This window comes from Pleurodeles waltl, chromosome 5 (assembly GCF_031143425.1).
Source record: "Pleurodeles waltl isolate 20211129_DDA chromosome 5, aPleWal1.hap1.20221129, whole genome shotgun sequence".
Classification (NCBI taxonomy): domain Eukaryota; kingdom Metazoa; phylum Chordata; class Amphibia; order Caudata; family Salamandridae; genus Pleurodeles; species Pleurodeles waltl.
Genome location: NC_090444.1, coordinates 828,317,143 through 828,339,526, shown reverse-complemented (window position 1 = coordinate 828,339,526; position 22,384 = coordinate 828,317,143). Strand labels below are relative to the sequence as shown.

The window sequence follows — 22,384 nt, the reverse complement described above, 5'->3', positions numbered from 1 at the left end:
AGACAAGAATGCAGGTGGAAAGTAAATCAGAATCCTGCGGAAAAAGAGAAGCTTAGATCAGAGCTTAGTGACTATAAACGCGCGATCAATAAAATGAAAACTGATTTTTATACATGTAAAATCAAGGAAGCAAACAATGTCCCCAGAGAACTTTTTAGAGTGGTACACTACCTCATTGTTCCCACTGCGCCTTCAGAATTGGAAAACTCACAAGAATTTTGCAATAAGGTCGCTAATTTCTTAAAAAATAGACGTTCGAATTCAAGCTAATTTTGTACAGCACTTTGGGGTGCAAGATCCCCAGGAGCAATTAAACGGCTCAGAAAGTATTGGTACCCTTACTGTTACTAATTTCCAGCCTCTGCAGAAGGAGAGGATCAAGGAACTCATAGGGAGAGTCAAATCGGGCTCTCCCAGCGATCCCTGCCCACATCAAATACTGAAACTTACTCCTGACTTGGTGTCCTTGCCCTGGTACCCCTGTATCAGGAGATTCTGAACACCAGAGCATTTCCTCCATCATGGAAGGAAGAGATTGTCATCCCTTTGAAAAAGAAACCTGGTGGTCCAGCGAATGATCTCAAGAATCTCTGCCTCATAGCCTTGTTGCCCTTTCAGGCTAAATGTTTTTTAAAAACATCTTAATATAGAATAGCTCATGTTCTACAAGAATCATGTTGCTTGGATCCTTCTCAGCATGGCTTTAGGAAAGCTCATAGCATGGAATGCGCCCTCATCACCACCTCAGATTTGATTCGGAGATTGTTTTATAAAGGGGACGGAGCTATTTTAGTGCTATTGGAATTATCTGCCACGTTTGATACCATTTTGCCTTGTTTAATGGTACAACATGTTCACCAAGCGGGAGTTACAAAGAAAGCCTTGAGTATTCTGAAATCTTTTTTATGAGAGCGTTCTACCATAGTTGTGGCGATTTCAGAGCTGCCCCGTTTCGACTAACTTGTGAGGTCCCACAGGGCTCTTCTCTAAGCCCCACTTTGTTTAACCTTCATGTGGCCCCTTTGGCTAGACTCATCCGCTCCTTCGGCTTTCTGGCTGCCTCCTATGCTGATGATACTCAGCTAATTATCCCAATTAATAAGACCCGGGAGGAGGTAGCAGATAAATTCCATCACTTTGAGTGAGATTAATAAATGGATTGGCCACAACTGGCTTAAAATGAATAGCGACAAAAAGTGATATGTGGAGCCCTCACTGATGGCCGCAATCTTGCAGTGATTTACCTGTCCCAATATCATCCACTAAAAATCGTGGGATCATGTTTGACAATTCCATGTACTTCAAATCCCAAGTAAATTATACCACCAAAGCCTGCTATTGGACTCTAGAAAGTCTAAAGAAAATGTTTCGCTACCTGCAAAAGGAACTAAGAATTTCAGTGTCTCTTGTCTTGGTAATTGCCAAACTTGATTATTCTAATGCGCTGATGTTAAATATTGACAAAGGTTCCCTCAACAAATTGCAACTGATTCAAAACACTGCTGCCCGTCTGATATTAGATCTTCACTGCTCAGCTTCGGCTAGCGGCGGTCTAAGACAGTTGCATCGGTTACCTGTCGAGAGACGCATTACATTCAAGGCTCTTTGTCTAGATCATAAGGCAGTTCATTCGGTAGGGTCGGAATACCTTTGCTCATCCTTACAAATGGTATGTGGCAGACCGTCCGCTTACTTCAGCGGGTCTCCGTTTGATCTCTGTACCCCATAGCCGCAAAGCTAGGTGGGGGACAAAGCTTTCACAGTAGTAGCGGCCAAATCCTGGAATACCCTTCCTTTGTCCATTAGAAAGGACGATAATTTCCTGTCCCTAAGGAAGCAGCTTGGCTTTTTCCGAACTTATTTTTCATGATTTCTGGCTGCCACCCTACTTCCTTAGATGCTCTGCTTCCGTTTCAGTTTTTGCCACCTAGTGCTTCGATGGCCGTGGCCAGAATGCGCTTTAAAAAAAACAATACATATATACATACATATATTTATATGTAGTATTAAATTAAGTGTGCATGTATTTAATTCACAATATATTCATTTTATATTTTTTAATATTTAACAATTCGTACTCTAAATAGTGTATGTATGTATACATATATATATATATATATATATATATATATAATCTCAAATGTGAGAATTTTGTATGGTTTTAGACACTTTTACTCTGTACGATATTTTTATTTTGCTATTTTTGTACTTAACATTTTAGGTATAGGAACACAATACTGTGGTAAACAATATTTTCGACAATTCCGTCGTCAACAATACTGTTTACCATGAACTGTTGTAGCAATTCACCTTATGCACCCTGCTGCATGTTGTCCTAAACTGGACAACACCTAGTGCTTCTCAAATAACCAGCGATCAGGGTCCCGCAGATTGTGCAGAACACGCAACTGTCACTTGAGGCCCACTGCTCTGTGCTACCCGAGGCGCACCACCCAGTGCTCCCCAGAGACTCACTACCCTGTGCTCCCCACAGGACCACCTCCAAGTCCCCCGGAGGCATACTGCTAAGTGCAACCTTGCGACACACTACCCAGTGCATTTATTGGGCACATCACCCAGTTCTCCCCAGAGAGTTGTAACCAAGTAGAACCCTGATTTATATCACCCAGTGCATCTCTCTGAAGGTACATCACCCATTGATCCCAAGAGCTGTGCATATGTGCCTGTAAACATTTTTACCTATGTGCATGGGCGACTACATGTCTGTGATTGGGTGTCTTGATGTATTTTGGTTTGTATGCACATGCGACCACACTATGATAAAGAGCCAGAGCTACGGCTTTAGCATTGCTGGTATAATTTGGATATTAGTCTAACTTGAGTGCAGGCCAGATTCATTGATGGTTGTTCTTTTGCAGAGACAACATGTTAATGGAGGCAACAACGCAGATGTAGATTTTGTAGACAGAGGGCAGTATTTATTTTAGAATCTGAATGTGTATAGTTTCTACTTGCAGCACTAAAATTTGCTTTCGAAGTATAACCAGTCTGCATTGGTCAACCTAGCAAAAGGCAACTGCCTTCTTGCATTCAAACAGGTACAGTTACGTTTGTATGGGTTATGCTTTTTTGAATGACTGTTTTCAGCTATCGTGCTTCTTCCCGAGCATTTATTTTTTCAACTGCACTAGCTCATCAGAGTCTGCAGCACTCTTATCCAATGTTCGCTGGATCCACCTTTGGGTCATCTAATGCATAGTAATTTTTGTTAGGGCTTAAAAAGTAATTGATTTCGTGCTGACAATTTTAGGTCTCCCTTGGCTGTTTGGCTTCAACGTAAAGTTTTATCCACCTGATCCATCACAGCTGACAGAAGATATCACCAGGTACTGAGTTTATTAATTCTTTATTTATTATACTGTACTTTTGCTATACTGTGCTTTTGAGGCTTTTAACCAAATGCTGGTTTAATACTAATGTCTAGAGACCCCACCTCAAATGTAAAATGTCTCTTAATACCTAAATGATAAATGTTATCACTTAGCTGCGTCTGTATTACTCGTCTTATCATTCCTGTGTGGATGAAAAACGAAAGTCCCCCCCCCATACCTTTTATCTGTGGTTTTTAGACACGTTTCTGCAGTTGGCCCTTAGTCCACTGAGGTGTTTAAAAAAACGTGTCCCCAACTCGCGGATTATAACCGGCATCAAGATGTAAGACTAAATCAGCACACATGATAAATGTGCCCCTTTTCAAGCGATGGGTAGCACAGTACTTACTGTCATATTGTTCTACTAGGTATAAGGCATATCCTCTTGATTCTTATATTCAACTGCTAGCCTCCCCTCAGCCAAATCCCTCATTTATTTTATTGTGTGCTTTCATGTTTTTTCCATTCCAGTTCAATATTTAATGTTCCTAATCATCGGTAACTCTCCTTAACACATTGCCAAAGAAAGCTCTAGAGGCCACACAGTCCAAAAACAATGTACGACAAAGTTTATAGTTGAATTAGTGGTTTATACAGTGCTTAATTTGTAAAAGAATAAGTGCAGGGTCCCAAACTTAGGTGAGAAGGACGTGGACGGAGCGGCAGAGCCATGTAACGTTGGGTTATTGAATACCAAGGGTGCATGGTCTTAATGCCTATTTAATGCATCAACAGACACTCCCTGCTTCTCTATCTCACTTGTGCACGTTTTTTTCATCCCTGCATTCGCTCTCTTTGTCATTGTTTTTCCGTTTTTCTCCTCTTCCTTCTTTCCCCTTTTTGTTTTTTCTCTCTGAGGCTCAGGTTCAAAGTTTGTTGAGGAAACATGTCTGTCCCCAGAAATCAGTGCTGTGGTTGTGGGCTCCACCTGCAACCTGCGTCTCCGATTAAGCAATGCCAACACAGTCTGTTGCCTCTCGGGCTCAAATTGAGTTTAGGTTTTATATTTCAGGATACAACATGTAAGTTCATATTTTCACTGTGCGTTTTATTTTTTCCAAAACTGAATATATATGCTTTTTAAAATTAAATGAGTTTATGGAACCACGTTCCGTTTTCAGATCTATCATAGATAGACTCCGTTGAGAGCTACTTTGTTTAAATAAAAGGTGTAATGTACAGGGAGTGCAGAATTATTAGGCAAATGAGTGTTTTGACCACATCATCCTCTTTATGCATGTTGTCTTACTCCAAGCTGTATAGGCTCGAAAGCCTACTACCAATTAAGCATATTAGGTGATGTGCATCTCTGTAATGAGAAGGGGTGTGGTCTAATGACATCAACACCCTATATCAGGTGTGCATAATTATTAGGCAACTTCCTTTCCTTTGGCAAAATGGGTCAAAAGAAGGACTTGACAGGCTCAGAAAAGTCAAAAATAGTGAGATATCTTGCAGAGGGATGCAGCACTCTTAAAATTGCAAAGCTTCTGAAGCGTGATCATCGAACAATCAAGCGTTGCATTCAAAATAGTCAACAGGGTCGCAAGAAGCGTGTGGAAAAACCAAGGCGCAAAATAACTGCCCATGAACTGAGAAAAGTCAAGCGTGCAGCTGCCACAATGCCACTTGCCACCAGTTTGGCCATATTTCAGAGCTGCAACATCACTGGAGTGCCCAAAAGCACAAGGTGTGCAATACTCAGAGACATGGCCAAGGTAAGAAAGGCTGAAAGACGACCACCACTGAACAAGACACACAAGCTGAAACGTCAAGACTGGGCCAAGAAATATCTCAAGACTGATTTTTCTAAGGTTTTATGGACTGATGAAATGAGAGTGAGTCTTGATGGGCCAGATGGATGGGCCCGTGGCTGGATTGGTAAAGGGCAGAGAGCTCCAGTCCGACTCAGACGCCAGCAAGGTGGAGGTGGAGTACTGGTTTGGGCTGGTATCATCAAAGATGAGCTTGTGGGGCCTTTTCGGGTTGAGGATGGAGTCAAGCTCAACTCCCAGTCCTACTGCCAGTTCCTGGAAGACACCTTCTTCAAGCAGTGGTACAGGAAGAAGTCTGCATCCTTCAAGAAAAACATGATTTTCATGCAGGACAATGCTCCATCACACGCGTCCAAGTACTCCACAGCGTGGCTGGCAAGAAAGGGTATACAAGAAGGAAATCTAATGACATGGCCTCCTTGTTCACCTGATCTGAACCCCATTGAGAACCTGTGGTCCATCATCAAATGTGAGATTTACAAGGAGGGAAAACAGTACACCTCTCTGAACAGTGTCTGGGAGGCTGTGGTTGCTGCTGCACGCAATGTTGATGGTGAACAGATCAAAACACTGACAGAATCCATGGATGGCAGGCTTTTGAGTGTCCTTGCAAAGAAAGGTGGCTATATTGGTCACTGATTTGTTTTTGTTTTGTTTTTGAATGTCAGAAATGTATATTTGTGAATGTTGAGATGTTATATTGGTTTCACTGGTAATAATAAATAATTGAAATGGGTATATATTTGTTTTTTGTTAAGTTGCCTAATAATTATGCACAGTAATAGTCACCTGCACACACAGATATCCCCCTAACATAGCTAAAACTAAAAACAAACTAAAAACTACTTCCAAAAATATTCAGCTTTGATATTAATGAGTTTTTTGGGTTCATTGAGAACATGGTTGTTGTTCAATAATAAAATTAATCCTCAAAAATACAACTTGCCTAATAATTCTGCACTCCCTGTATTGTAATGGTGCAAATGGCTTTGTGTCTGTTGTTTTCTCTTCATGTGTCATGCCTTTGCAGAAAACTTCGTCTTGCACTTGCACAGTCCTATTTTGCTTAAGAAAAAAGCTTATTCCAGGTTCCGATTCATAAACCATCAGCACGCAGGCAAGACACCATCACCAGTCTCACCTATAGAGGTTGACTTGGCGAAGAGTGTACTAGTCAGAATCATTCAATGACATTGCACCATAAACAATTCTAAACACACAACCTATTTTAACACTAATTCAAAACCCCAAACTCAATAAAGTTTCAAAGCTTTATTACAATCTCAAAATCTATGTCCCATATATGGTACGCAAAACTAAATTATAAACATACATGAAAACCATAGGCTGACCGAAATGTCTGAAAATCTTTAGCCTACTAAACATCAATACTTTTAGACACTCCAAAATGATAATATAGATTAACAAAAACACAATTTGCACATTATTGTTAGAGTTCAATGCAGATTTTGGTGATGATGGTGACATCAGTAAATCATCAAAATACAATTTAACATTTAATTTCAGATTTCACAGCTGGGCCATTCATATCACTAACAGAATTTGGACTTGCATGTGTGGTTATGGGCTAACATATGCGGAAAATAGCAAAAATAAACAAGCATTTGCAATGCAATGGGTCTCGCATTTGCTCTACTTAAAGCTATTAGCATTATAAATTCCTAATGACTTCTCTTGCCACTTAAATTGAAAATGGAAAGTAAAACAGCTGACATATTGAGCCGATTCAAAGTGCCACGGCTGCCATGAGCATGAGCGCAAAGGAGAGGCACAAAAAGAAAAAGCTGTTTGCTCGCAGTCAAACATATCGGCAATCGTGCAGTTATCAATGTAACAGGGGCAGTCTGCAAGGCGGGAATTATCTCTACATTTGTTTTCACGGCTATCTACTATAGTCTGTGATTCCTGGCACTTTCTATGTAAGTATGAGAGATTGTGTGCTGAATGCAGCTTTGATAAAACATGATTCATTACTTAACATGGCAAATTTTCCGAGCGAGATAAATGCTAATTAGTGATTTCATCCGCCATCAATGAAGAGAAGTCCATATAGTGCAGTTGTTACAGCACTACGTTTTACTCCCAGAGACCAAGGTTTGAATCTAATGATATGCAAAATTTGTTTAACCAGGTAGCTTGTATGTGGAGAGAAGTGAAAATTGTCTTTTGTGGTACATGCTTCAATGAATGTAATTGTTTATGTACATGTGCAGTTAGTTATTAATGCATGTTGCATGAAGAAAGGAGATATTTTAGGAAACATCCCATAACACCAGACTTAGATTATCATAAAGAGACTTTCCATGCACTGTAGACACACTAAAATTAATATATTTTAAATTGTTGTAACTCATTGAATTTAACATGAAATGTTATCGGCCTGATTTGACAACATGCACAAGACATACTCGAGCCGTACACAGCTTGTAAATACCAGATAACTACAGTCTCCGCAAACATCACTTACTCAAGGTCTGCACACAACGTTTATGCAGTTTCCTGCTTTACAGATACGCTAACTCTATAGACAGCCTGTCCTCAAGTTCTGAAAACAAGTTGTTCACAGACTGTATAAGTACAATGTCTATACAATTATTAAATATTCCCTACTCACACCTTCTGTTCTTATACTGCACAAAACCCACCTCGACCCTGAAGTAGACTAGGCACAATCGGTATTCAAGCTGCCTGAACACAACCTCTCCTCACCACGTGTTCACAATTTATGTAGCTATACGGACAAATTGTAGGTGTCTTTCACGCAGCCCACACTAACCATAGCATGTTCCGCACAATAAATCTGTATTCGGCAAGTTACACTCAGCATCTGCGCATATCATAATCTGTGCACTCAAAATATGCACAGACTACACACATTGAGCATGAAGCCTGCACTGCATACTGCCTGTAAATAGGCTTTACTTTGTTCTGAAGACCGTCTTTTCACACAGCATTTACACAAGCTCTACACACGTGCACAAAAATATACTGATTCTCTACTTGCATTTTCTCACCGTGATGAAAATGTACAGCCCTTAATCAACTTGCACACAATCGTACTAAAATTTTTTGTGCCTCTTTGTAAACAGACTCTGGAAACAACCATGTGATACATTTTTGCTGCAAACTGCGTGTATCTGGAGTACATTCTGTGCCCAAGCTTTGCAAGCAGTAGTTACATAAGCGCAGCACGCAGCCAAAAAGCTTCTGCACACAAACTCTGCATTTGGTAACGTTCATAATTGATGCTCATGTTAGACACACATTTTGCCCTCAAGCTTTATACACACTCTGTTAGCACCTTGTATATTAGTGGGGATCGCAAAATGCACAAAACTCTACAGCCGTGGTGTACATATTCATTACTCCTAGTCCATTTACTTCTCCCACACAACAGAGAGCTGGTAATATTAAAGCATTTAATGGTGCTTATTTAGGAACGCTGAAGGTGGATTCTATTCGGTGACATGCAGGATACTAAAGGATCTCCGCAGCATGTACGACAGCAACAGACTTAAGTGCACTGCCAGTTTAAGTGCAAGCTTCACTTATATACAGTATGCAGGTACATTTAAGACGTACGCAGTATAAGCATCAGTTCACTCGTAATAATACCTATCGGCAAAAGTGCAATTATGAACAAAATTAACTGTAAGCGCTTGACTTCTGCCCAGTGAGATCGCGATGCGAAAATAGTGAAAAAGTAGTCCATAAACCTGATGGGAAACCGCGCGCCCCCCATGTTTTCTGTACTTGGTCGCTGCGCTCGAGGACGGCTAACCACTGGAAAAGGCATGACGTATGCGTGCCTTCCACTAATCAAGGCAAGCAGATTCTAACAGGCAAGCCAACGTGCCAATGAAAGACACTGATGTGACGTCGACGGGGCTCCAAGCCCTTTTCTAACACCTAAAACGTCTCCTAGCTATACGCATGCGCAAGCGCATGTGACGCAGGCTCGAACCTAAAAAGAGGCAAAAATAATTTGTAAAACATCTAACTAGGACAACTCACTATAAACATTACGCTGATGTAAGTACCTAACTAAAAGGAAATCACATTTAGATATGCCTTTTCTCATGGGACAGCGTACAGCGATGATTCAGGCAGGACGGTCACTTTCTTCGGGCATTAGTTCACAGCAACATCAAGGCAGTGCAGATCACGGGCTGCTCATAGGACAGATCAGCAGTTCAGAATTAGTTGGCCATATTAGTACTGAACCACATATCAGAATAGGGCCATAAAGACTATGATGAGTAAACTCATCTGGGGACTTGAAAGACAGAGTGTGACAGCAGACTCAAATAGGGTTCAGGACAGCTTCGAGCTCCAGCAACACTAACTAAAGAACTGACCACAAACTCGGAGTTTTTCACTAAATAAAATATGTACAATCCCTTCGATTGGTCCTTCAGGTGGGCACACTTCAGACATTAGATTCAGCATTCAGTGGCTGCAGATGGCACCACCAATTCTGCTACTTTTTCAGATGTTCATTGTTAAATCACTTGACTTCACACATTTTCGACAAAATATTATATTCTCTACTTATTTGTTACTTGAGATCCTTTCTCAGTAAACTAAACCAATACATTTCACAAGACAGCTACTAATTTCCTGTGTTGTTCGAACAGCTAGAACAAATAGTGCTACATTGTTATTCTACAGTATGCTTTTTGCATTCAATACAGTAGGACATTCAAAAATAAATTAGCAAACTAGGAAAAGACATCAGGCTAGAGGGGACAGAATAAACCAGTGTTTTCCATTTCTGCTGCAAAATTAATCTTTTAGAGCTAATTAAGCGAAGAAGCCTTATTACATATTAATATCTTAATACATTAATAAACCTATTGCGCACCTTGCAATTCATATACACAGTGAATTAATTGTAACATTAGTTATGACATGTTAGAGCAATTTTAAACATGAATATACTTTTCTGCACCCTTTAACTCTCATTAATAAAACTCATTAATTCAATATAAATTTGTTTAATTCATATTCATTTTAATACTTCAATTAGTAATCTACATTTAATAAAACATTCTTAACGTTCGCTCATTTTACTACTTTCATTCAATATGAATGCAAAACTCTCATGTTAAAATGTGTTACAAAATACGAATGGTGGCTTTGTGGTTCACCATAATTCAAACATGCATATTTTACAACTTATTACATTTTCTCTGTTAGAGTTTTAAATGTAGGTTAATTAATCACCACATGCTAACTTCTGTGTCACTAATTTATTAATAAAGTTTGATCCCTCTCAGTCCCTCCTCTCACGGCAATCTATGTCATCACGAAATAACTTTTCTCATTTACAATGAGGCAAAATCAAAACTTTGTAGTTTGATAAGGCTTAGATCTAGGGTTGCGATAACAGTTATCTTCATCATCTAATAATGTCTGTTTCTCATCTTCTCCATCACCATTTCTTCTCTCCTCTGTTTATTCTTTGCTATTTTCTTCTCCAAAAATTGTAAGCTTTGTAAAATCCAAGTGCATAAATTATGCAAACTATCACAATCAATAAAGGCTTCAGGATCATTTTCACAAAATAATTTCCCAAGTTACCAAACCAAGATCCTACTTTAGAGAATCCTTCACCTATTGTCTCCCAAACATTTATCTTTTTTAGGTCATTTATGTCATTTTTCAGACTTGTCAAATTAAATTAATATCTCCTTATCTCCCTGCTGTTATTGGGTATGTAAGTACAGCAGTGCTGTGATTTCAAAACTCGGCAGGCTCCGCCCTCATTTGCTAAAGGAAGTCTAACACAAGACGATTCTGAAGAATCATAGATCGTTCCACAAGCATTTCTGTGTCCCTTAGGAGCATTGCACCTGAAAAATCAGCTGACATCTTATCTACAATCGTTGATAATTTTCTTATCTTTATGCCATTCAAGATCACACCCACTTCTTGAATCAAAGCTTCAAAATATCTCCTGTAATTTCTGAAACACTTGCTCCTCTTTTAAATCTCATTTTAGGTCTTTCAATCCCCGCTTGAATTGTCAATTTTGTCCACTTGGTAGATTTTCAGAAAGACTACTCCCAAATAGCATGTACCGTACCAGGCTTTCAGCAATTTGTAATAAGTGTTCTTACCACAGATGTAATAGACACCAGGTACAGGGGGATCTTGTCCATTCAACATAAATTCCCATGCACACTTAAAGAGGAACACATGTCTGTGTTAAGCCGTTCCTACAAACTTGTCAGCTTTTGATTGCGGCCTATCTATACAAAGCTTCACTTCATGCTGCCAATCTAAAGCTAAGCGTCCCTGTGTATCAGGTGTGTTGTGAACTGATTTCTTTTTGCTAACTATACCCTTATCTATCCTTTCCTTCATTGATTTTCTTCTATCATGTACTTGATTAATTAACTCCTCTACCTGTGTAAGAAGAAGAGCTGTGTCAAATGTCAGTGTAGGCGCAATGAATCCTCATACTATATCTATGTTCCTAGCCCTTGCAATGCTGCTCAAATGCTGATTAATGGGGAAAAAAGGAGAAAACTGAATCATAATTAGATTAGAAATACTGCCTGTATTCTTGTTCATACAGACTTGTTAATAATGGACTGCAGCTAATACCGTAAGTTACTTCTAAGGTGTGATATGTGATTCCTTCTTGTACTTACGAAGGAATTTGTGTACACACATAACAATCATGCACATTGTTTCTACATACTCATACTGCAAACTATAATAAACATTGGAAGACAAGTCTCCTTTTGTGTCCTCTACATGAAGCAATCCCTTATCCTTATAAAACTTACCCTGTTTGGATGTTGTCATTCCCTGCATTGGAGTTGCTGTGCTTTGCACCTCTCATTTCATTGAAACACTAATTCCCGCAATTAATAAAATGCACACAATCATACATACTATTATTAAACCAATGCACACATATTTACACCTATTATGTTTGCCCTGTCCAGGATTCATGGCTTCTGTAGAATCAGAGGAGAAAAAGAAAAAAGAAAAATATAAAACAACATGGGCAAAATAAAAAAATAATTGGCTTTTCAAAGACTTTGCACTATTTACAGCAGTCCTCGATCTTCAAGACTGTTCTTCAAGATTTAAAAAAAAAAAGCTTGCAAAAAGCTCAAATGTTTGTTTTCCGTAAAACAGTCTGATGATCGCTTAATATTACTTCCAGAGTGTAGTGTAATGTCTTTGTTGATCAATTGGCAAGGTTATTTCAAAGCTGAGTTCAAATGCTATTTCAAGTTCCAGAATGTTCAACTGAATTCTCACGCTCAAAACAAAAGGCCATAAACTTGCTCTCCCATTCATTTTTTACAACATAGATCCATTCAGATGAAGAATATCTGCGTCTTGCCACTCTTTTTTTTTTGTCCTCCTTACAGCACCATCTTCATTTTCATTCTGATTTGTCTCTTCGACTGCTTCTGTTATTGATGAGAGTTCATCATCAACCAGTTCATGTGCATTTGCAGGCTATTTATCCCTTTTCACAATTCTCTATTCAGGTGCAACTGTTTGGCAACATTTGCTGTGCTGGCAAAAATCAGTTGATTTTTGACTTTGCTCTCTTGCACTTTTATCTGTACTTTTGTCTGCCTGCAGACTGCTTGTACCGTCACCACTTTGCCCGATTTCTGCTTCAGCCACTGGTTCTATCCTCACTGCTTGGTCAAGTCGAAGGCTTTCTTCATCAACATTCGCTCTGGTAGGATCAGACTTTGTTTTGAAGGGGACACAGAACTTTGCGCATGTGGCTTGCATGGAGCCAGTTCGGAAGACCAGCACACTTCACAGCTGTTATCATCATCATGATAACTTGAAACTGTCCTTTCCACCTTGGCTACAGGCAAGTCTTCCTAACATGCTTCTTTACTCTACAACCCCAGCTCCACTGTTCCAGCAGTGACTGTTCCTGTGCCGTTTGAACTGTTGCTACTTCAACCTGATGAGACAAAGAGCGAACCACCTGAGCTAGACCTTTGCAGTAATCCAGCACTAAGTCAACTTTTATGTTTAGAATTGCATTTGCAGGAAATGCTGGTAGTCCTATTCCTCAACCCATCAAAATCTCATGGGAAGACAGTCCTGTCCTCCTATCAGGGGTGCTATGCATGCTCATCAGGAAAAGTGGCAATGCATCAGGCCATTTCAGCGCTGTAGATGCTCAAACCTTTGCCAGTCGAGCTTTCCGTGTTCCATTCATTTGCTCCACCAATCCAGATGGTTGTGGTCTGTAACTGCAGTGCAGTTTATGCTCAATGCTCAGTGTTGCTCACAGCAACCTTATGATCTCATTATTAATATGAGTTCTTCGACCTGATTCCAAAGAAGTCGGAAATCCATACCTAGGTATTAGTTCCCTGAGCAGCAGCTTAGCCACAGTGAGACTATCATTTCTACATGTTGGATAAGCTTAAATCCATCTGGAAAACACACAAACAATGACCAGTACATACTTCAATCTATTACAGGAAGGAACTTCATTTAAATCAAGTTCCATTCTGTTAAATAGACCTACCGATCTGCCTATGTGGCTCAAATAATCCACTGTGCGTTTCCCTACATTAATTTGCCAGCATGTAACACATCTGTGACAAATCACCTCTGCAATCAATCTAAATCAAGGGTTGTATCATGTTTGTTTCAATGTGCAAAACATTACATCTCTGCCAAGATGGTCCTGACCATGATAATACTTCGCCATTGAATTCAACAAACAAACTGACAACACAACCTTCCCTTCGTTTGAAATCCAGACATCATCTCCCTCTCTTTGAGTACAACCTACTTCTATCCAACCTCCTTGTTCTTTCTTTGTTGCTTCTTCCTGCAAGCTCTTAATTTCATCCCATGTATCAACCACTGACATCTAGAAATCTTGATTTGCCTCTCTGGTGTCATTTCCACTACTCCACTCTTCATAGTAGGTGACGCAATGGAGTGCACAATATCTGGCAATTTGGTCAGCATAGGCATTGCCCAACATTACATAATCATTTGACCATTGATGGGCTACACACTTCACAAAAACAATCTTCTCAGGTAATTGCAAAGCATTCAGCAAGTTATGAATTGTTTCACCATTTTGAATGGGTGATCCAGAAGTGATCATGAAACCCCTCTGGTGCCATAACTGCCCCAAAACCTAGTCAACACCAAGTCCATATTGTCTATATGTGAATATTGACACTTCAAACTATTTTGATACGCTCATACTCTTGTAAGAACAACCAATTTATCTACTTGGGCAGAAATGACTCCTTGAAGCCAAGAGGCTTCAACCACTCCTGAGAGGGTGCAAACTGCGAACCTGCTTTCAGAGTACCTTCATTGTCTCCTAAACAGGAGCCATCAACAAATACAACTTGGTCATTCTCCTCTAAAGGAGTACGCTGAATATCAGGTCTGGGTTTGGTGCACAGTTCAGTGACACTGAGGCAGTCATCTTCCATTTCACTAACATCATTTGAATTATCAACATTTACAGGCATTAATGTTGTGATGTTTAAGACCGCACACCTCTTGACCACAACATTTGGTTGGCCAAGAATCAATAACTCATAATGGGTAAGACGAGCATTTGTCAAATATTGAGTCTTTGATCGGGTAGGAAATATTTCAACTGAATGTGGGACAAAAACAACTAGAGGGTGTCCCATCACAATGCCTTAGTATTGACTGATGATCACACCAGCAGAAGCCACAACTTTCAAACAGCCAGGCAAACCAGCAGCCACAGGATCCAATGTGGTGGAGAAACATGCAACTGGCCTGTTCGTTCCTTCATGTGACTCTGCCAAAACAGAAGAAACACAACCATCACATTCATGACAAAACAATGCAAAACCTTTTCTGTAATCAGGCATTCCCAAAGCTGGATCTCTGCACAAACTCTCTCATAACTCAGTGAAAGCTTCCATGCATGCTTCATTGAAGGGGACTGGGCCTGTGACATACTTGTGTGTCAATTTCTACAACCAATTGGAAATAACAAAAAATTTCAGGATCCATTGGCAACAGTATCTCACCATGCCGAAAAACATTCTCACACCTTTCTCAGTTTGGCAACCTAAATACTTCACTTCTTTCTCACAATACTCTAACTTAGCAGGGGAAACCTAGTGTCCATTTTCACCCATATGATTAAAAAATGCTATGGTATCTAGTCTGGAAGCTTCATGTGTATTGGACGCAACCATCAGGTCATCAATATACTGCTCTGAAGCAGACTGAAATGGCATGTTCAAATACTAAATTGTTTTTCAGGATCTGAATAAAAATGGATGGAGATTCCAAAATCCCCTGTGGAGTAATTTACTGTGAAAACACACGGTTGCCGAATCTGAACGAAAAGAGGACCTGACTATCCTTATGCAATGGCACTGAACAAAATGCCTGTGACAGATTGATCACTGAAAACCATTCTGCTTCACATGTAGTCTGAGATAAAATCACCTGCAGATTTTGGCAGTACAGGACGGCAGGATAACACAATTTCGTTCACCTTTCTGAAATCCTGAACTATGTAATCTTTCCTTCTTGGCATTTGCAGACCCATAATTGTGAATTACATGGGCTGCCTATCACTTCTTTTAACACTCCCTCCTCAACAAAATCTGCAATTACTGGTGTCATACCTTCAATCACTTCTGGTGACATGTTATTCTGTGGCGTTCTGCGGAAGACTGCATTTGGCTTTCCAGTCACTCTGACCGGCTTAACACCTCAAACAGGTCCAATATTCTTTCCAGAAAGATCCCAAACTCTCAGCATCACTGTTTCCTGTAATCATTGAAGTATTTAACTGTCATGGCAGGAAACAATGTAATGAGGATACATCTCATCAGTTTGACTGGAAGTTTCATCATCGCTATTGGTTTGAATTGCTATCCCTTCATATGTACATGTGGTGGGACATTTTAATTTTCATAACAAGTCTCTTCCTAACAGAATCACAGGACTTGAATCACAAACCAGAAATCAGTGAAGACCCTCAAGGTTCATATCTTAACTGGAATTAACTCTGTAATGGTATTTACCCACTCCTACAATCTGAACTGTCCTCCCTGAAAGGGGCACATTTGGGACTTCTACAGATCTGACAGTGGAACGAGTTGCTCCAGTGTCAACCAGAAATGATACATCATGACCCATAACACTCACATTCACATAAGGACCATGCTGATCTATCTCCACTGAAGCAGCTAACACACATTCTTTATCTTCTGAACTCTCACTCATTTATTTTTCACTCGTCCCATCATTGCTGAATTCAATCAAGGGGTATAGTGTGATTAACTGATTCACATTTTCATTTGTTCTTTGGTTGACGTTCTACTGAGCAACCACCACCTGTGGCTTTGCCATTGGAGCTTGTGGTATCTGCATCTGCTGTGGAACATTAATTTGTTGTTGGGGAAACTGTACTTTTGCTGGGAAAGCTGCATATGGACTGCTGCAGTAGGTACATTTATGCTTTGTTTTCGGGGCCTTAATTGACTTTTGTCAACCATCTGCGCAACACCACCACCTTGCACCAAATAATTTACATTACTAAACTGACACTCCTGTTTCCAGTGTCCATTGTCACGTGCATGACAAGGAAGCATTTTCTTCATGTTCTGAATATCGACCACATTCAGAACTACTCAAATCCCACAACCTCTACCTCTGAACTGAGGCACCATATTACCATGCTGCTGTGTTTCCTGCATTCCTCCAACATTCACCATTCCTTGTGTACCCTGCATACCTGCTGCTTGGGCAGACTTATGGCCTGTTTACGACCTTGGGGGATGGGACACTCCATCACAAATGTAAGGGATATCCTTTTGACCTTATTACAAGTTCTGTTATATCCTATGGAACTTGTAAAACAGCGGGTGGGATACCTGTCACGTTTGTGATGGAGTATCCCATCCACCAAGGTCGTAATCAGGCCCTTACTCTGCATTACTGTTGCCTTTTCCTTCAACCTTTTCTGCTTCAGGTCAATCTTATTTGTACAGTATTTTGTGTATTGCAACACTTCATCAATCAGCTTTCCTTTCCAACAAATAAAATGATTCCGTGTCCTATTGCTAATTTCAGGTTTCAGTCCATGAACAAATTTAAAGACAAAATGAATCATGTCTCTCGTCTCAATAATCTCTGTGCCACTGTATTGTCAGAATGCTTTTAGCAGTATCTCATAATAAGCATGAACAGGCTACTTTACTTCCTGATATGTCCTGTCTATTCTTTGCCAATCAATATCTTTGGGAGAAACTCTAGTTTTCAAAAACTCAATCCCCTTGTTATAGTTTTTCATCACCTTTTAAGATGTTGCATCTGTTACTGCACCCTTCGTCGCTCACTCGTTGGCCAATCAACACGCCGCTTACACTCAACCCATATCTGCCGGAACCACAATCTCAAAGTGTTAAGATCTTCCTACAAACACTCTGGTAGTGTTCCACCGGTTTCTCTCTCAACCTTTGGTAATCATTTCTAAACAACAATATGTCACTACTGCTCCAAGGAACCTGAACAAAATTTCCTCCCGGAGTTTCTTTCATTGGCATCAATTTTTACAGCTCTCTAAGCCTGTTCTACATAATTTGAAGATAAAGTCGGCTTTTTCTTCTGATCTTTTCTTTTCCTATCCCCCTTTGCATTTATCTGATGCTCACCATGTTTAAATACTCTGAATCAATTCCTTAATGTGAATTTTCATTCCGGGTGATCTCATGGTTGCAGTGTCTCTCACATCAAATTCTGATTTGTAACTCTTCTTCAACTGTTTGGATTTATTTATTTCAATTTCTTACTTCTTAGCCAGATTAGCTAATATCTCAAACCTGTCCTGCTCAAAGAGTAACATCCTTGCACATGAAGCGCAGTTCATTTTCATTGTAAGAATGTAATCTGTCCATTTCAAGTGTTCCCTCAATCATCTCATTTACTTCCAATTTTAATCCAGCCATGTTCACTGTTTTCTCTCCCTCTGGCGTGTTTCTGGGGCTGATGCTCCACTCAAAATATTGAGCCATTGAGTCATTTGTTTGGCTGTCAATCCATGTAAACTAATGTTATTACCATTGTTTCACAGCACACACTGTGGTACATTACATGGGGCTCTCATAGCCTGCTCTTGAGTCATCACAGATAATGCCATCGAGCACAAGGATAGGTCACATCAATCAGTGGACCAATTCCATTACGTGTCTGGTTTGAACCAAAATAATTCATAGGCGGTATGGCTGGCACAGTAGTGCTCAATCTCTCCATTTCTGCATCAGTTCCAAAAGGTAAATTCATTGCTGATATTGGATTTGAAATCTTTGAACCACTCTCATTTTTACCCTGGGCATACAACGGGACTACTTGACCTATTGTTATGGGAACTGTTAATGCTTCTGGTCCTGACAAATTTGTCTGACTTTGCTGGAACCCTAATCCTTTACTTGGGCCAGTTAATACTGCACCAAAAGTTTGATTTGACTGATTAGGGGCAATATTCTGTGGTGTTGTTACTGGGGAATAGATAGGCATTGTCTGTTTCTGGTTTACAAATAGTGCAGGAATCTGTATATTAGGTGTGGACTTTAACTGAGTCATTCCTGCATTCTGAATTGGCTGTGACATAACTGGACCTGGGACAGTCTGAACTCTATTACCATTTAGAATTGTCGGATAAATTGTTGCCACCTGTTCAGCATTTGCAGTAGGTACATTTGGAATTATCTGAGTTTGGCTTTGTGCAACTGAGACTGTGGCAACAGTCTGAATATATTCTGGCTTATTGATGCAACTACATTATATGGTTGGGGACGATTCTGTAACAACTGAGTTATAAACTCATCATCTGACTCACTCTTGACATCTGCTACTCTTCTATTTTCACCTAATTTCTCTTCTGTATCTTCCTCAGATTTCTTTTTGGCTTTCGAATTAACACTTCCTTTGCCTTCCTGAGTAATTGCTGGAAATAACTTCACTGTGCAGGTAATGTGTCTGCTCTCTACAGTCTCTGCTCTCCATCCCATCTAGCTTCCACTAGCATCTTCTCCACTTTCCTCATTCGCCTTTCAAACTTCTAATCTTCATTTTGTCTCGCAACTAACTCCCAAATGGCAAGTGCTTCAAATTGTGCAGGACTAGGAAGGGGTTTTGATTCATACAACACCCTCTGCAAATTCTCCAGAATTATTCTCCGATTAAAGGTTCCATATCCAGGAAAAGCTAAGGTGCCTTCCTTCTCAGTTAATTTGCACCTTTGATTTACACAAAGACATGCTGAAACTCCTCTCTCCTCCTTTACCTCAAACTTTGGTGTACCTTCAGCTGGAGTAGGCTCACCCTCCCGAACTGTAATTAAAAAAATATCTTCCATCAACACGCTACTTAAAGCTTTGAAAATCTTAATTTTTACAAGAATCTAATTCACAAATACAAAGTCTACGAGACTAGGAAACAATTTTCAATCCCACAATCCTTTTCAAGAGTTGTTCTCAACCTGTAGCAGCGCTGCCTTGTCCACCAATCTTTGTGTGGCTTTTGTCACCAACGACCTATCCCAGCGCAGACCAAACAACGTCACACTCACTTCTCTCAGCAGCTGCAACTCTCTTCTGAGCTGTCTCATACACCTCTCATGCAAAACATAAATGCAAATATTGGGAGGGCAAAGCCCAAAACCTGTCTGCTCACTACGGATAGGACTCCAACACTTTGAAAATTGTACAGAACTTTCGACCGTTGCCTTTCGCTCAAACAGCTACACTTCCGACTATGGCTTTTTTACAAACGCAAGTAAGACTTGACCTGCAAACCTCACTCTTATTTATACAGATCCTCCATGTGCACTCAGGATTCACCTAACACCAACCAACAACAACACACACTCAAGGGAAGTCCACTGGTATTGTTGACAGCGCTCAATCGATCAACACCTTACTTGCAGACAATAAATTCACAAAGTGTCTCCATACACTTGTACAATACTCCAAAGTCTTATGCCTCATGGGACCTGCTAAGAACACCCACCACATGGGCAATTTTTGTGGCACAAAGCGCAGCATTCACCTGGAGTATGCCAACTCTCCACTTTCTTACCTGGAGTACGCAAGCTCCCAATTCAATTAACTTGGAGTACGCAAATTCTCTACGCACTTCACTGCAGTTTTAGCCAAAGCATTGCAAGCGCAAACCCTGTTCAAAACACATACCGCACACTTGTAACACAACACTGGAATTTTATCAACCCTCACACTACACCAAAGACAACTCGCAATGTGGGCAGATTCTGACTCTCCTCTTCACAAGACAAAACCATAAATCTGCTAACAAAAATTGTGGCACCGCTTGGCCCGGGAAACGCTTATCCCAGGTTCATAAACCACCAGTGTGCAGGCAAGACAAAATCACCAGTTTCACCTATAGAAGTCAACTGAACCTTTGAACTTGGCGAAGAGTGTAGTAGTCAGAATCATTCAATCACAAATCATTGACATTAATACCATAAACAATTCTAAACACTGTGAACAATTTTAACACTAAATCAAAACTCCAAACTGAATAAAGTATATGATACGCAAAACTGAATTATAAACATATATGAAAACCATAGGCTGACCAAAACTTCCAAAAAGATTTAACCTACTAAACATCAATACTGTTAGACACTACAAAAGGATAATGTAAATTAACAACACCACAATATGCACATTATTGTTAGAATGCAATGCAGATGATGGTGAGATCAGTGAATCATCAAAATACAATTTAACATTTAATTTCAGATTTCTGAGCTGGGCCATTCCTACACTAATACAGATCTGGACTTGCATGTGTGGGAACAGGCTAACACATGCGGACAAAAGCAAAAATAAAAAAGGGGCAATAATTTGGAAAACAGCTAACTAGGACAACTCACTATAAAAATGACGCTGGTGTAAGTACCTAACTACAAGTAAACAAGAAACCACATTTAGTTATACCTCTCCTCATGGAATACAGTGATGATTCATCAGACAGGACGGTCACCTTCTTCCAGCCTCAGTTGACGGCAGCACCAAGACAGTGCAGATCACGGGCTGCACTTAGGAAAGATCAGCAGTTCAGAATCAGTTGGCCATATTAGTACTAAACAGCATAACAGGATAGGACAATTAAGACCATGATGAGTAAACTAATTTGGGGACTTGAGTGTGACAGCAGACTCCAACACGGTTCAGGACAGCTTTGAGGCAGGAGAAAAACTAAGTTCAGACTGACTCCAAGAGCTCTAACTAAAGAACTCACTACAAACTCAGTTTCTCGCTAATTAAAATATGTACAGTCCTTTCGATTGGTCCTTTAGGTGGGCCCACTTCGGACGTCAGATTCAGTATCTAATGGCTGCAGATGGCACCACCAATTCTGCTACTTTTCCAGATCATCTCAGCAAAAGTTAATTGTCGAATCGCATGACTTCACACATGTTAGACAAAATATTACATTCTCTTGTTATTTGTTACTTGAGATCCTTTCTCACAAAACATAATAAACTAAACCATTACATTTCACATGAGAACTAGAAGTTTCCTGTCTTGTTCCACAGCTAGAACAAATAGTGCTACATTGTTATTCTACAACATGTTTCTTGCATTTAATGCAATAGAACATTCAACATTACATTAGCAAACTAGGAAAATAATTCAGGTCAGAGGGGACAGAATAAACAAATTATTTTTCCATTACTGCTGTAACTGAATCTTTCAGAGCTAATTGAGGTAAGAAGCCTTACTACATATTAATATATTAATACATTAATAGACCTATTACGCATCTTGCAATTCATATACACAAAGTACATTATTTAATTGCAAACATTAGTTATGTCATGTTAGAGCAATTTTTAACATGCATTTATTTTTCTGCACACATGCAACTCGCAATAATAAAACTCATTAATTCAATATAAATGTGTTTAATTCATTTTCATTTTAATACTATTATGAATCCACATTTAATAAACACAGTCTTAACTTTAACTCATTTTAGTACTTTAATTTAATGTGAATGAAAATCTCTCATGTTAAAAGGTGGTGCACAATACGAATGGTGGTCACATGGTTCACCATAATTAAAATGTGCACATTTTACAACTCATGTTTTTTTCTGTGTTAGACTTTTAAATGTAGGTTAATTAATCACCATATG

At 39.7% G+C, this 22,384-nt stretch overlaps 1 protein-coding gene across 22 annotated transcripts in view; it reads left to right on the top strand.

Moving 5' to 3' along the window:
• The window catches only part of EPB41L2 (erythrocyte membrane protein band 4.1 like 2), a 1,020,488-nt gene that overhangs the window by 615,224 nt on the left and 382,880 nt on the right, over positions 1–22,384 (top strand). For all 22 annotated transcript variants that reach the window (XM_069234854.1, XM_069234865.1, XM_069234873.1 and 19 more), the window contains one exon: positions 3,272–3,347. In XM_069234854.1, coding sequence (XP_069090955.1) covers positions 3,272–3,347 — 76 coding nt within the window. The remainder of the gene's footprint in view (positions 1–3,271; positions 3,348–22,384) is intronic.